This window comes from Podarcis pityusensis (genome assembly GCF_964106645.2).
Source record: "Podarcis pityusensis genome assembly, chromosome: 2".
Classification (NCBI taxonomy): Eukaryota; Metazoa; Chordata; class Lepidosauria; order Squamata; family Lacertidae; genus Podarcis; species Podarcis pityusensis.
In genome coordinates this window covers 48,741,576-48,759,880 of record NC_138029.1, presented here as the reverse complement: position 1 = coordinate 48,759,880, position 18,305 = coordinate 48,741,576, and the positions used below count along the sequence as shown (strand labels likewise).

Below are 18,305 nucleotides of genomic sequence, written 5' to 3'. Positions count from 1 at the left end.
GAAAAACATCTGAAATATCTGAAAAATGAAAGTAACTTTCCTTTGTCTTCAAAAAAAATATGGATACAAATAGTTTGTCTCCTCTAGAGGGAGCTTGCTAAATTGTTGCTGTAGGATATTTGAGACCCAACATCTGTGAGATTAAGACTGTGGGAACAGTCTTTTCTGACCTTGAACAAAGATGAGCTGGGAGGGAGACTGGGTGCTTGCTATATGCAAGACAAATGCTTTGCTGGAACAGATGCATGAGAAGATGGACTTGATGAATGAGAAAATGGATTTGACTGTTGTGGTTGATAACTGTGGACAAACAGGGAACATTGATACAGAAATCAGTCAGGAACCAACCTTTGAATTTGTACTGACTGGGCAAGTGCAGATGACAATGGAGGAGGATGTGGCTGCACCTCAAATAGTACAAATGGAGAGACCCGAGGCCCTACAGGAGCATAAGCCGCTGTTATTGAAGATTGAAATTGGAGTGGGCCAAGGGGAGTCTGGAGATGAGGAGATTCCTAGCTTTGGAGAGATCTTGAAATTTGATTTTAAATACATTTTGGATTATATCGAGGACTGTGGGCAGTGGGACTGTGGGGAATGGGCGAGCTGGATGAAGGGTGATGGAGACAATTTTGGGTTGGAATTCCCCAGAGAACTACTCCTCAATGGGAAAGGAAAGAAACTAAGACAGAGACCAACAAAAGACAAGGAAAAGGGCAAGCACAAACAAGATGAAGAAGAATTGCAGAAGGGATATGGAAGAGACTTAAGGGCCTCGGACATAAGGCTTCCAGGTTGATGGACTAGATGGGCTGGGCAGTAAGGACTGACACGACCCGAGACCAGGAAGAAGAGATGCTGGATGATGATTGAAAGAGAATTTATAATGGAAATTTTGTATTTTAGAATCAGCTTAATGAATATTAGGGAAAATGTGGGAATGAAACTATACGACTCTAGCAGAAATGTTATCAGGAGCTATGTATATTTGAAAACTAAGATTTAAGTCTTAAGGTGCATAGGGGTAAGATAAGGTTAAATAAATTAAGATAATTTGAATAACAGAATATGGGGAAAGATAGAAAGGATTTGTTGAGTTAATTATTAGGTTAAATTGTTAAGATAAATTTTATAACAAAAATTGAGAAAGATGGAAAGAATTTGCTGAAATAATTATCAAACTAGAATACAAAAAGGGAGGTGTGAGGAGGTCAATGAAACAAGCAAATGGAAATTATGGATATGCAATTTGGGATTTGTGTTTTTTTTCTCCTTTTTTCTTCTTCTTTATTTTCTTTTGCTGTATTGTCGTATATTTCGTGCTTTTCTCTTATTTATTTATTTATTTATTTATTTATTTGTATTGTAGTGTTGTTGTTTTTTATTTTTTATTTTTCTTGTAATCCTGAAATTATCAATAAATATTATTTTTTAGAAAAAAGATAACTTGAAGATGAAAACTAGTTTGAGGGAAAGGCAACACAGGTTCTGACTACTATGACTTGTAAAGGACAGTTGAAATGGAATAACAAAATGTCACGAGTATGTACATGTATAGACATTAACGGTAATAACTGACTATGGACTATGAACATTAATGTGTTATACAGCATTAACATTTCCTAGGTTTAATTTTGAAAATCTATTATAGCATTTCTTTCAAAGGAAAATGTGCTCATCTTGTAAGTAGTTCTTAAGCAGATGAATGAGCCCCTGTAATTATGTCGGATACAAAAAGCTGCAGTATACATTCTGAAAGCCAGCATTACTATATGCATGCATGGCTACTGTACATATAATGCCAGGTATTTGTAAGCACTTTATGCAATAATGTAGTGATCATCAATCACTGCCCCTGCCTCTGTCTCTGTCGCGCTCTCTCTCTCTCTCTCTCTCTCTCTCTCTCACACACACACACACACACAGACATAGAAATAATACACTTTTATTAAAGGCTTAGGTAATATTAATAGCTTTCACTTCAGTAAGCTTTAGATCAGATAGTAGGGGAATTCACACTGCTCACAAGATTTGGTCCAGCCCCCACTTCTGTGCTTTGAACAAGAGCAAAATTCAATCCAAAGTGCTTTGGAAGCTGTCCAATTCAGCTTGGAGTTTGAATCTTGACTTGGAAAATGAAACTCATGCCTTCTGCATCATGGAAAAATTCTTTTGACAGAAATGGATGAAATGTGCAAGCAAAGTAGCCCCCCCCCCCACTTCTGAGGGGATAATGTCTGCCAAACTACAGATAAAAATGTTTACAGATTTTTGTGCTGAGCATCTTTAATTCCTCCCCCCCCCAAAGGATTATATTATTGGCAGAACTGGATGGAAATGGCTTGCATGGTAGCACCTTTGGAAAGATGAACACACATGTTTTGGGCAATGAAAGAGTTAAGCAAGAAACTACAATCAAAAGGTCCAGAGATATTAGTGTTGTGCACCTTTAAAGTGGATTTTAAAGTGGGGGGTGAGATAACTAAAAGGCATATGCTTCAATTTTTGTGGTTTTATGGACAGCAATGTTATTATTAAAACGTCATACATTGTAAAGGAAATGTCAGAACAGTGGAGCCAGAGACATATGATTAAAAAAATAACTTGAGCCTTGTGTTCTGCTCAGTTCACACCAAAACTCACAGAAACAAAGTGCAACACTGATTTGACAGGAGAGGATGTGTGGAAACATGACACAGAGACCATGTCCAGCAGTTTTCAATCAAGCACAACCAGCAGAACTAGCAAAGAGCACAGACAAGAGAACAAGGTGATACACATTGTTTCAACATCTCTTCCCCAAAGCGCAGTGCGTAGAGAGCTCTGGTAAAAGCATGCCATCTAATTAGAAGCTTAGATCTATCAGTTATGAGTATCCCCCTCTAACCATGGCATTTTATTTATATGGCAAATCTAACGAGAAATGTTTGAATTTTTGCAAATCCACTATTTGCAACATTTTTAAAACATCTGAACCTCTGAAGCACCACCAAAAGGTCCCCGCTTCACTTTGGAGAGATTCTACCAGGACAAATAAGCCCCAAGCCCCAAATCTGTCTGTAGTAATTCCACTTTCATTTTTGGTACAAGATTTGTCAGACCCTATTGCACGTCCCTATCAAACAGTTCCTCAGTACATTATCCATGGGGAAACACAATGTGATAAAACTGATGGAGACTAAATGGCCATTAAGGCATTAGCAGCATACATCTGAAGCCCACAACAAAATGTGGAAGCATATTCCATAAGTGGAGTGCTTCTGTGTACACCTCCAACCTGCAACAGAGCCTTGTAATTCTGTTCAGGTTATTTATTTATTTCTATGAAACAAAATTTATATACTTCAAGACTAGTAAAATCTCTAAGCAGTTTACAATAAATATTAAAATTATCAATACGTGCACTTAAAAAATAAAAACAGAAAATTAAAATTAATACCAAAAACAAACACGTCAACAGTCATGTTTGGATACATTTGCTCAAACAAACATGCTGAAAAAAGCACAGCAAAGGCACCTGTCTGATATCAGTAGGCAGGGAGCTCTAAAGTACAGGTACTGCTACACTGAAAGATTGATATTTTACAACCGCAAAACAAGTAATATGAGACAGATCAAAGTGGTCAAGTGGGCATATTTGGGGCAAGGTGAGACATCAGGGGAGGGTTGAGTTTCAGGAGTGGAGGGGATAAGGGATAAGGAACAGGCCTCACACACAAAAATCTTCTCCTACTATGAAATATAGTATTAGAGGGCTGGTAATCCAAACCTTATTATTTTACAGCTATACAGCAAGGGTGGGGCAGAATGCATTTATGGAGATGCAAAATGTATCCATCAACCATAATCCCCAGTTATCAGAGGCTTCAGAAACAGGGCTGGCTTTTCTGTGCAGCAGGGTAAAGCAACTTGGAAAGGAATTGGTGTATGAATTTTGCAGCAAGACTTTTAAATGTGTGTGGCTCTAGCCGTACAAGGGGTGCATGCCATTTGGGCTCTAGATGAGGCAGCAAAATGCCTCGAGCAAGCACTGTTCAGCACGTACATCCCTGTGTTCTTCTGCTCTCAGTTTTCTTTTCAATGGGTTATTTTCACCTGACACATGACAATCTTGTGTCTTAAACTGCTCTCAGCTACAGACTTACTCGATAGCCTTATTCACACATTATTCCAAACTGTGTGGAGTTAATGCATGGAGATGATGCCAGGGCTGCACACAGTGCTCCCACCTGCTGCATCATCTTCCCAAATGGAAAGATCTCAAAGCAGAGTCTAAGTGTATCCTCCTGCACTTAGAAGCCTCCCTGTGATCCGGAACCTACATGTGGCACACATACTGCCACAGCAGGACTCACTTTACCTTAGCAATTAAGGAAGTGCACTAAACAAGGAAGCTGCCTTTGCAAATGACTTTAGAAGAGGTTGAAGCAAATCAGCATGCTTCTACTATTCCTGCAGTATGTGCTAATATAAAAGGAAGCTGGAGGTGTTTCAAATTACCTCTTACTTTCCCTTGAAAGGAGTGCTTCCTTTGCCTACAAGTATGTCCTGACACTGAATTCTAAATATGTAGGTAAAAATTTGACATGCTCATCCCCCGAGGACAGGTATGCTCAAGAACAGAGAATGGTCCATACTGTCACATGCATTCCTTACATGATAATTTAGTAGGAACATAGCATTGGATGCTGATAGCATATATCTTCTACTGTACATGGAACCAGCTACTTTGCACGCTTTGACTGTAGCACCTTATTTTCTGGCAAAGTGGAGTATGCGTCTGAAAGCAGCAGTATTAAATGAAATCTCTCCATTTATGGCAGGCAACACCTTACAAAAATTAACCATATACAAAAATCATTAAAAAGCTTCATTGTTGACTATATATGGTCATGTTCGATTCCACTTCTCTTCTCTGCCCCCAACTCCTTCTGCAGAAAACTGCAGCTACTTAAATGTTCAATACAAAGTGCTTTTTAGAATTCATTAAATTGCCGTCCTTTCTGTGTACCATCTACTTTCCTTTAATTCAACGTGATTGCATGTAACAATAATAATTTACTCTACATGGGGTCACTAAGTGACATGGATACCTGTAGTCTTTCAAACCTGGTTCCTCTTTTTCTGAATTAATTATGACTGAAGTGTTTGCTTTTATGGGTTTCCAATTATGCCATTTTATATACCGTCTTTTTTATTTGTTTTGTTCTGCATTTTGCACTTTAAAAACGTTCAATAAATATAATCCATATTTCAAAAGAAAGAAAAGATGGATCTGGACTCTTCAACAAAAGAATCACTCAGATTTACCTATGGTATATACTATTCTGCAATTGGTAGAATGATTAGGACTCTAAGTACATGGAAGAAAAGAAGTATAAATAAAAGTTCTACCAGCCAATAACACAGGAGGTACTGAATTTCTGAGATTCTTGTCCAGTACTATTATTCTTATTGTAACCACAGCATTATGGCACATTTCTTTTTGTCCTCTCACCCCCTTTACTCAACAAAAGCTGCAAAAATATAGTTTGTATTGTAGCATTTACCTTCCTCACAGTTTTCGCCTTTGTAGCCAACAGAGCAGACGCAGTTCCCTTCAATGCAAGAACCATGGCCCCCGCATGAAGGATCAATACATTGGCTTATTGGTACATCACACTCTGGCCCTTTCCAGCCACTGTAGCACAAACAGGCTCCTTTGGTGTATTGTCCATTGCCACTGCACAGAACTGGGCACGCAGCTGGAAAATTGAATTAGAGAAAAAAAGGTAACAGCATGTCATGCATATATATCCACATACTGACTGTGTACAAGGCTATGGGTAAGACTATACTCATAAGCAACAGACTTCAAATTGTGATTTAATGGAAAATGCAAGTCATGCTGCTCTGATTGATCTTTGAGGACCTATAGATCTATGAGAGATGCAAATAACTTTTACTGAATAACCTATACTTGATGAAAAGAGACCCCAACTTTGGGGTCTGAATTGCATTTTATTTCAACAGTGGATATAATTTCAATAAATAGGTTCACTTTCTCATTTTGCACAATTTATAATCTGAAATCTATTACTTAATAAATCTCTATATCAAGCAGCATACAACTGTGGATATTGAATATTATAGCACTATCTTTGCATATGAAAGAAAAATAATTTCCATGCATTTTATAGTTACAACTATAAAAGCAATCGCCAAATAAGGTATACAGCATTAAATACAATAGGGCATTAAAACATCCTTAATTAAAAAACACAATAAAATAAACAAGTTTAAAAACCAAGAATAGAGATAGTATTATTAAGGATGAACATTGTTTGACACGGTAGTAACATCTAAACGAAGGGACCTTTCAGACTAGTTGGGCTCTAAGTCAAAATAATAACATGAAAGATACATTATAATAATGTATTATTATAATGAGAGATCCAGGGAGGATGCTGTGGCAATGGCTTTACATGCTGTCCTGACTCATTTGGTGAAGGGAACTATGTGAGACTGTTATTTGTAGACTTTAGTTCTGCATTTAATACTATTCTTCCGCATAGACTGGTGCCCAAACTATTAGACCTGGGACTTCCACCATGTTTGTGCAGGTGGATATTAGATTTTCTAACAAACCATTCCCAACGGGTCAGGAAGGGTTCCCACATTTCTGCGGATCTCATCATGAATACGGGGACGCTGCAGGGGTGCGTGTTGAGCCCGCTTTTATATACACTCTATACAGCTGACTATGCCCCCTAATACCCCAGTAATAAGATCATTAAGTTTGCAGATGATACAACGGTGGTTGGTTTAATCACGGCAGGAGAGGGGGAGGCGGCCTATAGGAAGGAAGTTGAGCAGTTGGGGGAGTGGTGCAGGAAAAACAACTTACTCCTTAATTTAAAGAAAACAAAAGAAATTATTGTGGACTTTAGGAAATGTAAATTGAATATTCAGCCACTTATTAATGAGGGGAAGTGCGTGGAACAGGTCTCGGTGTTTCGATTTCTGGGAATGGAGTTGAGAGATGACCTAACCTGGGGAGAAAACAGCAAAGACCTGGTGAAGAGAGCACAGCAGAGGTTATATTTTCTGAGAATCCTCCGGAAAAACAATCGCTCAAAGGACCTGTTGATGACACTTTACCATTGTACTGCGGAGAGTATATTAACTTATGGTCTGTGTGTGGTTTGGGAGCTGCACGGTCAGGGAAAAAACAATGCTGTCCAGGGTTGTAAAGACTGCGGAGAGAATAATTGGGTGCACTCTTCCCACCCTGGATAAAATCTATGCTTCCAGGTGCCATAAGAAAGCTGCAGAGATAGCGCAGGATAGTGCGCACCCTGGAAATGATCTCTTTCAGCTTCTGCCTTCTGGAAGAAGGTACAGGGTTATAAAGACTAGGACTAGCCACCTGAGAAACAGTTTCTACCCAAATGCAATTTTGGTTTTAAACGCAGTGTAACAAGTCTCTATGGGAGTATACTGTATTTAAAAATGGGGTATCAGAGTCATTAGGGGGCTAACCAGGTTGGGATAGCTGGAATAGCAGGCTTGTTGGGTTTTGAATGTTTTATGTAGATTTTTCAATTTCGTTGTTCTGTATGGGACAATGACAATAAAGATTATCGTATCGTATCATAAACGTCCTTAACACAAATAACTGAAATGTTATAGAAAACTGTTATTACTCCTAACATTTTACCCGTTCAAAAGCATGAAGACCTGAGTTTGTGCATATTAACATGAAGGTATACTTATGTTATGGGACGTGGGTGGCGCTGTGGTCTAAACCACAGAGCCTAGGGCTTGCCGATCAGAAGGTCGGCGGTTCGAATCCCTGCGATGGGGTGAGCTCCCGTTGCTCGGTCCCAGCTCCTGCCAACCTAGCAGTTTGAAAGCATGTCAAAGTGCAAGCTCCAGCGGGAAGGTAAACGGCGTTTCCGTGCACTGCTCTGGTTCGCCAGAAGCGGCTTAGTCATGCTGGCCACATGACCCGGAAGCTGTACGCTGGCTCTCTCGGCCAATAAAGCGAGATGAGCGCCACAACCCCAGAGTCATCCGCCACTGGACGTAACGGTCAGGGGACCCTTTACTTTTTTATATTTATGTTATATAGTTATGTATATATTTATAGAAAGGTCATTATAAAAAATCAAATAATGACTGTAAGATATTATTTTAGGTATTAGCTATTTCTATTAATGTCAAGATGCGTTTATAAGTGCTGTGTGAGGCTGCTCCAAGAATGCATCTCTCATATCCTGTCTAACCCTGCTCTTTCAGCTCAATCAACAAATGCATGCATAGACGTCCTGTCCCATTCTTTGTAACCACCTGGTGTGCTTGATGGGGATCCATCCATGCATAGGAATTATGCTCACAGAAGAAGCGGACTGAACTCATTTGTTTTCAAGGGATTCTAAGAAGATGATTATTGATAGCTACTTAATTAGTTTACATCATATTTATTTTGAAATGAATGGAATGTAAAATAGATATATGTAAGATTTGTGGCTGATGATGTATATAATGTAATGTGTGTTGTTGTGTATCGGTAAGTAAGTTTATGTTGATTGTTGGATAAAGTTCTTTTTAAAAAAGGAAATATCATGCTGATGTTACACAACACAATACATACAAAACAGTACATACATACATACATGTACACAAAGAAAAACTGTAGAGGCTTCACAGTAGAAAGCATTTACTGGCTTCTGATTCATAGTTATGTCACAAACCACATGAATTTTCGTTTCTGACAGTGCCCAATATGATTTTTTTTAAAAAAAATCTATTTAATTAGACCAAAGCAATAAATTGCAGCTTATTTCTCATTATGATGACATAGAAAATGGTGGAATCCCCGCCCACGTCATGGTCATTATGTTTCCTGAATAACACTCAGGAAAGCTCAGGTTTGTGCTTCTGCAGCTTACTCCCTCTGTCAGTGCAGTCCACCTGTTATTCATGGCTCAACTATCTGTTCATTTCACTCTCTGTTTTGAAAGCAATGGAAAATGTATGTATGTGGGGAAAGTTCCACAAGAACATTCTAACACCTAACATGTGGATCCTCCTTCTTATCACTTGGAACTTTCTCCACTCTAGCACGGTCACTATGAGGAAGGCTCTCCTCATTCATTCATTCATTCATTCAACACTTCTTCCTGTAGGAGCCCAAGGCAATGAAGACCATAACAATATAATCTACACCAGGCGTCAGCAAACTTTTTCAGCAGGGGGCTGGTCCACTGTCCCTCAGACCTTGTTGGGGGCCGGACTATATTTTGAAGGGGGAAAAAATGAATGAATTCCTATGCCCCACAAATAACCCAGAGATGCATTTTAAATAAAAGCACACATTCTACTCATGTAAAAACACCAGGCATGTAAAACTCATGTAAAAACACTAAGGCCCCCGGGCCTTAGTTTGCCTACCCATGATCTACACTATAAAACTTAAAAAAAACAACAACCCTAAAACAAAGTAGTAACAGCTGCTAAAATTTCAGTGGACATCCCTATCTCAAAGGTATTCTGTGTGGCAGCTGCTGTCATGTTTTCAAAAGCTGTCACGTGAAGACTCTTCACTGCGGCTTAAACACAGAGCTGTAATATGTAATTCTGAGCTGTGCTGCAGCAAAGAAGGGGGAACTAATCCTGTGTAGAAAAGGCAAGTCCCAGTGCAGGGCCCTGCAGTCTGCTCCCTCAGCACAAGCACTCACAGGAGCAGGGTGAAGCTTTAAGGACTGGGCTGTATTAGACAGTATGGTGGAAATCCTGTCTTTTATTATTTCAGAAGTAAATGACAATTTAAGACAGAAGTTCATTATTCCACAGACGACTGGGAAGTATGCTGTAGACAGATGTGCAATCAATTTATTACCAGTGCTCTTCAAGCTGACCCTGTGAGAATCCTTCCTCAAGAGGATAATTAATTCTGCATCTGTAATAACTCAAGCCAAAATGTTCTTTTTAGCAGAAATTAAACTGCTGCTGTGATATTGTATATGTTTTCCCCAATGAGAAAGATGGATGGTGGTTCACTAGGGTCTAAGCTGAAAACTACAAACTTACTCCATATCTAATTTTACTCTAACCTGGAAAAAAAACTTCAGTTGTTAACAAAATGCTTCACAAACAGGCAATCTATTTTACTTTCCAAGGAATGAGCAGGAAGTGAAGATGTTGGGTTTTCTTATCTGTCAGAATTATATAATCTTATTTAACCCTCCAATCTTGAAACCAGCACAGTCTTCAGAATGTATGTTTTAAAAGAGGGGAATTTCAATATTTTTCCAAACCCATTTCAACTATTTTCCCTCTTTCATTCCCATCCTCATTCAGGACATTTCCAACAGAAAAAACTGTTTCCAACTCTTTTTTTCTATTTCTGTTCTCACATGGCCAGCCCCCCATACTGGCAGTTCCTGTCTCCTTAGTTTTACTCAATATGAATTTCAGACAGTGTTTCCTAATCCCAGTTTTCTCTCTTTCACCACCAAATTCTCAGGCTAACTTCCCTTAAGATCTGCATACCTGCTATCTAGGAAAGATAAGACTAACTAAATTGCATGTTTTGTTTGGCACCAGAAAGTATAGACAACCCTGCTGACACTAAACTTTCAAGGACAAAAATACACCTTTAGCTCCAAGCAGAGCTGCAGCCAATATGGCTGGTTGTTCAAAGCATTCATGTTGACAATGCACAGCTGAATGTTCAGTTTAGAAGCAGAGAAGTTTCTTGAGTGGGTGGCTGTCCAATTGTTTGAGACCAGGAGACACTGCTTTCTTGAATCATGCTCGTCTAGCTTCCATCCAAATGAAGCTTAGCTTCAAAATTTGTCATCAAGATCTGGTTGCTGCTACAAAAGCTTTTTCTTCTGAGGGTGGGTTCCATTTACATAATGTTTGGAAATATCAGCTATATAGGTTTGTTATTTTCTGAATTTTGAAATATGATGAAAAAATAGTTTACATTGCTTTTCAACTTTTAAGTAAAAATTGAAAAGACAAATATAAAAACGTATTGTTTTTGTGTGAAGTCACTGCATGGTAGTACTTCTCTAGTAGTAATTGCATTTTTAACAGACTTCAGACAGGGATAGAGGTCGTTATCCTGTTTTATTGTTAAGTGGCCTTTGAAATGTGGTCACATTGGTATTGTAGGTGCACAATACCAATTTTACCACATAAACTGACCTTCTGAGGAGTCGTTGATCACCATAAATAAGGCTGACACCATCTAGCAAAAAAGGATTCCCCATTATGGATGATACTCACTCAGGCATACTTTGGGAAGTTCTCAAAAAGAAATGCAACCTTTAATGATATATTTTTATCCTATCTTACAACTTACTTCTTCTTTCATTGTAAGTAAAACTATGGGCCACCGATTTGCCATTTGTGGTATAGATAACAGAAAACCAGGTAAGGCTTACAAAGCTTTATATTACTTTACATTCAATACTCTTGGTTTTAAAAACTGCAAGAGAAACAGATACAGAGACACAAATGTATGACCATTCTCCTAATGAGAACTGTGGTAATAATTTAAATTTCTTATTCCAGTGCTATCAAACTACACATTAGCAGGCAAAAAAAGAGAATTATAGAAGGACAAAAAAATCATCAGGTGTGTCAAATTCCTGACATTCAGAAGCCATGTGGGGAAAGCAGCACACGCTGACTTAAGCACTAAAGTATAGATGCTTTAATTAATCCGGGGTGAATTTAATTGCTTTAGTTAAGTGGAAATCGGGTTAAAAATGATGCAGAGCATGCTGGGGTGTGTTAAAAACATGACATATGAGTTGGATGAATCGATAAATTAAAAGTGCACAGATGTTTTAATTAAACCCAGAGAAGTTAACCAAGATCACTAGAGACTTTTAAGCCCATGATTAATTCAATTCATTTTAAATACCTGTAGAGATATGAGGCTGCCTCCATTTTGAGAGTTATAAAAGTTCTCAATCAATAAGCACTTAAGCTGCTTGGGTAAAAAAAGCCTTTAAGAATAACAGAAGGCAGATCACTGGGTTCAAGACTTGCTAGTACTAGCAGCTATGAACAACTGGAAAGGATGAAAAAGAGGAGCGAAGACATAATAATGTAAGAGCCTGGTGGATCAGACCAATGGCCCATTCAGTCTGGTATCATGTTCTTACAGTGGCCAACCAGATGCCTGTGGGAAACCCACAAGCAGGACCCGAGCACAAGAGCACTCTTCCCTCCTTTGGTTTCCAGCAACTGGTATTCAGAAGCATTACTGCCTCCAACCATGGAGGTGGAACACAGCCAGTAGTATTCACTGATAGCCTTACTCACCAAGATTTTGTCTATTCCTCTTTGAAAATCATTCAAGCTAGTGGCCATCACTGCCTCCTATGGGACTGAGTTCCATAGTTTAACTATGAGCTGCAAGAAGAAGCACTCCCCCCCTATCCTGAATCTTCAGTGGATATCCACAAGTTGAAGTGCTATGAAAGAGGAAGGAAAACGTTTCTCTGTCCTATTTCTCCATGACATGTATAATTTTATACATGTCTTCTATCATGTCTCCTTTAAACTGACAAGTCCCAAATTCTGTAACCTTTTCATATACAGGAAATCTCCCAACCCCTTGATCAATTTGGTTGTCCTTTTCTAACTCTCAAATAACCTTTCTGAGGTGAGGCAACCAGAACTGTACACAAAATCCAAATGCAGTCACAAATTTAGAGAAATGTGGAACAATTAGATTCGGATACTGACTCAGGAAGGAAACATTTGAGGACTCCTGTACAGTGGGCAGGAGCTCAGAGGGGAAGGATCTGGAAGCGTAGTTGTAACAAAATGGCAAGACACCATTATGGGATTGAAATGGCTACAACTTTATTGATTACAGAGGCAATTTGGTTTTGGCATAGGCACTGGGTATGTATCCTGAATCAGCCAACCCGATTGCTGGCTGATAGCTCAGTCAGGATTGATCCAGGGGTTAAGGATCCCCCTATGATGCAGATTGAATTGGGCAATCCCACCAGGTTGTCATTTGGGGTGTTCTATGGCCCATCAGTCCCTGTCTGGAATTTCTAACAGAACCCTACCCCTGGACCCCTTTACCTGCATGCCCTGAATTTTGATCCAAGATCCAGAGGTGGGGCACCCAGCCATCCCCTAGCTTTTGACTAAAGGATCCAATAAAATTCTTCTTTCAAGCAAAGTTGTGACAGTTGCTATGAGGAAGGCAGAACCCCAAGACAGGCCCAATTTGTCTGCAGGCAAATTCTGCCCTGGCCCTGAATATGGCAACAGAGTAATTTCATAACAAGGCCATACACATGTTCTGCCTACTTTCCTCCAGACAGAGCCAGAACATACTGGGTAGTTGGGCGGCATGACCAATTCTGGTCTGTGCTGTCTGACCACAGTGCAGCTGACTTTTATGCCTTTGTGATGGACCTGACAGAAGACTGGCTCTGTGAGGTTTGCGACCAAAGCACCGTGCCCCGCCTCCCCCGAGCATGATTGGTCAATTTGAATTTGAAGTTTTGGGCAGCCAATCCTGCCAACCTCCATGGGTGAAACTGACTGTGACGTCAGGAGGCCATGCGAGACTCTCCCCTTCCAGCCGCGCAGGGCTGCACCTGCCACCACTGCGTGGATATGATTAGCAGTGGACAGAAGCGGACAGGGCAGTGGACAGAAAGTCTTGAATGACTTGTGACACAACTATCTGTTGGAGCTCCTCTACCCAAACCAACCTTTCCAAACCTTACAGTCAGTAGAGGAGCCCTTCTTGTTGTCCCACCAACAATGGTTGTGTTATGTGGGGACTCAATGGAAGGCCTTTTCAGCAGTCACATAGTGTTGTGGAATTCCCTTCCCCTGGAGACATAGATGACCACATTAATAATGAGCTTCTACTGCATAATCAAAATGTACCTTCACACCTAGGCTTATTGTGAAATCGAGATCATGGAATAGTATTATACCATAGTACTTGAATTGCAGTATTTTTGTTACATTGATTTTATGATACTATTATTTGCTTTACTGTGAAAATGTTATATTATTTTAACTGATGAATTTTACTTGGAATCAAATAAAGCTCCTGGAGAATATATGATTCCATCTGAGCTCTATAAGGAATACATAGAATGGTGGGTGCTTCTCCTGGTTGGCTCATTTAATCATATAATGCATATTGACTAACTGTCTTAAGTTATCTCTGTGCATGTAGGGAACTTTCCTGCTTTCTAGTTGCTGGACATCTTGCATGGACTAGAAGCCTACAGATGGGTGGAGGGCCCATCACATAAGTGTATTGGGCCCAGAAAATCCCATTAGTACTTTGAAGAAATCACATTTTAAAATGTATTTACAGGGACAAGCCGCTTAACAATCTATGATCCGGCTTTCCAACCCAGCTTTCTTTCTTCTCCTCTCCACCAACCCACTCTGTAGGGTCAAGGGAACACCAGAACAGTGTGTCAGGATTGTTCCATCTAGCAAACTTGCACTGACAGAATGATCAGAAGAGCGCAACATTGAACTCCTTCCCATAGCTACCCCACTGTTATTAATTAAATGGGTCCATGCAATGAATATACATACCAAATTTACAAACCCCTATATTGCTAACCATGGGTCTAGCAAAGGGGAGGCGGGGGGGCAGCTGCCCCCATAAATAAAATAAATTTACGTATTAAGTAAATAAAAAAAATACTTAACTGAGGTTCTGCCCCCCAACATGAAGCCTGTCCCCCCTAACATAAATCCTGACTATGCCCATGTTGCTAACAATGGTTTAATGCCCCTGTTGATTACATTACTTCTCCTTCTGACCCAGACTTTGTAAATGCTGTGAATGCTCTATGGATAATGAGTAAAAGGAACCTAACGAGATGGTAGATTTGTAGATATTGAGCCTTTCTCGGTTTTTTTTAAAAAAACTGCATGAGAAGTTATCAACAACGATTAAAATTTCATTAGTCTTATTTAAGAAAGGGAAATGTATGCCTGCTACCATTATGACAACTCCTGGATTACTCTCAAGGTAATAGTTTCACAGGAAAGTTCCAAACAGCATGACTGCAATGCACATTTTTGTTATTTGCATATGTGAGAGCCCCTGCTTTGCCTACAAGCTGGAGAATGCCAACATACTTTCACCAATGTCTAATTAAAGACAATGTCTGTGTTTTCTAATAGTAACATTGTTTGGCCTTCAGTGACAGATGCGGACCAGCAGGAGTTGTCATTTCCAGTAGTTAGTATCTACTTACTTACCCAGTAATTTGAAATTTACCTTGTCAAGTTCCTATACAGGAGGTCACAAGAATTCATGTAACATAGGGAGTGGATATGGCATGAGTACTCAGCTTGTCAGAGGTGGTAATCAAACGGTAAGCATTTAAACATGAAAATGGATGCACTGTGTTTAATGGGCTTAATTATTTTAAACAAAACAAAATGGAAGGCTATTAATGAAATTTACAAAAACAACTACTACAGCAACCTACCCTTATATTGATACTTATTGAAATAGGACCATCCTTTGCCAGCAGTCAAAAATAAACGAAGTGAAAGCAGTAAAATGATGAAGCCACATTGCGGGGGGGGGGGGGGGGATGCTGACAAAAAACTAAGCTTAAGAAAGCAAAACACTTTTATGGACAGAAAGGGGAAGTAATTGTAGCAGGGTGGTGGTAGTACAAAGTAGTTATCTAAAGGTAACAAAAATTCAATTAAAATTATTAAGGTAAACAAATGGTTTTTATGTTTATTCGCTTAAGCTTATCTGCTTAAATGATAGTGTAAATGCCACTAACTGAATATTGCTAGCTGTGTCTCACAGCATAGTCTTAAGCACATGTAGTGGGGTGTAAGTCCCATTGGGTCTTACTTCTGAATAAACATAGGTCTGCATTGTTAATTTATCTGAATGCTATGAATCACATATCTCTGAATCAAATACTGCCCTTTAAGTTAGCTACAATAGCCACAGACCTATTTATATTAATCATTTACGAAAGTAATGCAAGCCTTCAGTTTTCAAGACACGTGCTATGCAATCCTATGCATTTTTACTCAGAAGTAATAGCCGCTGTGTCCAATGGGGCTTACTCCCTAGTAAGTGTGTTTGGAATTCCTGTGGACCCCATAGAGAAAGTGTAACGTATTGAAAATGAGTCCAGGGTTGTTGTTGTTTTGTTTTTTGTTTTTTCTTAAGAGTGATGCAGAAACAAACATGACAACCAACTATGGAAGATACAATGGCTATCTCAGCAGCAGGTGAATATCATGTAACAATAGAACTCATGGAAACCCTTTCACAAGACATATGTTTCCTTGATTTTTCCTTGCTGTGGTTACTTCTCCAATCACATATAAAAATTGCTTCTTTACAGCATTTAAACTGGCTAAGTAATTTAAGAGCTGGCTAAAAAGCCTTTTAAAAAATGAAATAAATTTTGCCTGTAGAGACACACAAAGAACATACCTTAAAACATAAATAAATTTCTGAACATAACTTTAAACATAAATAAAATTCACTTCCAGAGATTAACAGGCATAGCAAATATTCTTTGCAATGTACAGCATGAAGATAACAAGTGTCACTATTATTCCTACTGTTACTACAGCATAAATAAACAACTATGAGTTTTACAAAGTAGCATACTGAGAGAATTAATCACTGGGATTACAACATTAGTTTTCTTTTTCACATATATGACAAAAATCATACCATTCTGAGTTAAAACTCTCTCTCTCTCTCCAGTCACTCTAGTCAACTTAAATAGTCACCTTTTCAACCTAAGCTGTATCCCCAAAATGGGCCGTCATTAGATTTCTTCTGTTAAAAGATGACTTATCAACACTTTACTTCTCAAACTGTTATTGTTGTTTGAAAAAAAAGTTGTCTTACTATTTCCTAACAAGTTTACTTTCTTCTTTACACTGCTTGACGGATGGTGCAAACATTGTCAGGCATATATCCAACAGATTGTAACAAAAGAGGGATTACAAGAAAACAGGGCTCATGTAGCCATAAGATGTCATCACAATACTAGCCTTCATGCATGACTAACATGTGGAGCGCAAGCACAGTGAAAGGGTTGTGGGGCCACACGTTCAGCACTGCACCCAAATACGTGCTGCTGCTCCTATCCCTGGGCTAAATCACATGGGAAGACTCCCCACATAGAGAAGGATCATGCCATATATAATGGCATGATCCTAAAAATGTGTAGAACAGAAATCTCATGGTTAGCCTACAATATAAACATTAATAGTATTAATATTAATAGATGCTACTGTATATGCATTAGCAATAATAATAGTAACAACAACAACAACAACAACAACAACAACTTACCTTTCTTTGTGTGTTATATGCTACATATGTGGGCAGCCGAACTCTAGTGTTTGTGCCATTGGAATTAACTGGCAGGAAACATCTTTAGGAACCTCTTAAATATACTTAGTCAGTATAATAGCCCTATGCTTTTAAGTCCTAAATGTTGCAGTAACATAAAAAAGCCTTACACTTGAAAAAACATGCTACAAAATACTTTCTGCAAAATCATAGGATTAAATGCAACAGGCTTTACACCAGTGTGAGAATAAAAGAGATGCCAGTGCCAATGATCTAAACAAACCCAGACTTTATCAATTGTACAATTTAATGTTAATATTTTCTGGGCGTGAGATGGAGATGGGAAGATGCATTTGTAGGATTGGGCTGCTACTCACTCTACATTTGATTCTTTTTTTCTTGTATAGCGTAGCACAGAAATTAAGTCTCGCTTTCAAAAGTCCTACAGGAAAACAGAACTCCAATATGTCTTAGGTAAAATGTTACACAAATCATTTTCACTACAATGACAAATGATTCCTATAGCACAGGATAAAACACATAATGAGGAATATTTGAAGACAAATATAACACTACCTTTAGCACAATCTGCTCCATGGTAGCCAGGAAAACAGTGACAAATTCCAGACACACATTCGCCATTCCCATGACAATTACGTGGACAGTCCTGCACAGAATCTGAAAGACAGGTGCAATTAATGTGTTAGCCCTTTTTAGTCTATGGTGATGTTATTTTTTAATGGTCACACACAATGTAAGTTCAACAACTGAACTCCATAATCAGAAGTTACCTGAAGAAAGACAAAAATGTTAACACGTCTAAGAAGTATATCTCTTAAGGATTCTTGAATCACAAAGACTGTGTTTAACAGGTGGTTTCTGTAAACTTTTTCCATTTTCTTTTTCTTTGGCAAAGCTGGTGTTTCCGCTACATGGAAAAAAC

The 18,305-nt window shown here is 38.9% G+C and overlaps 1 protein-coding gene across 12 annotated transcripts in view; it reads right to left on the bottom strand.

Moving 5' to 3' along the window:
• Positions 1-18,305, bottom strand: part of TENM2 (teneurin transmembrane protein 2) — a 696,995-nt gene that overhangs the window by 111,857 nt on the left and 566,833 nt on the right. For all 12 annotated transcript variants that reach the window (XM_080995195.1, XM_080995200.1, XM_080995203.1 and 9 more), the window contains 2 exons: positions 17,939-18,040; positions 5,550-5,744 (listed from right to left, as the gene is read on the bottom strand). In XM_080995195.1, coding sequence (XP_080851321.1) covers positions 5,550-5,744; positions 17,939-18,040 — 297 coding nt within the window. The remainder of the gene's footprint in view (positions 1-5,549; positions 5,745-17,938; positions 18,041-18,305) is intronic.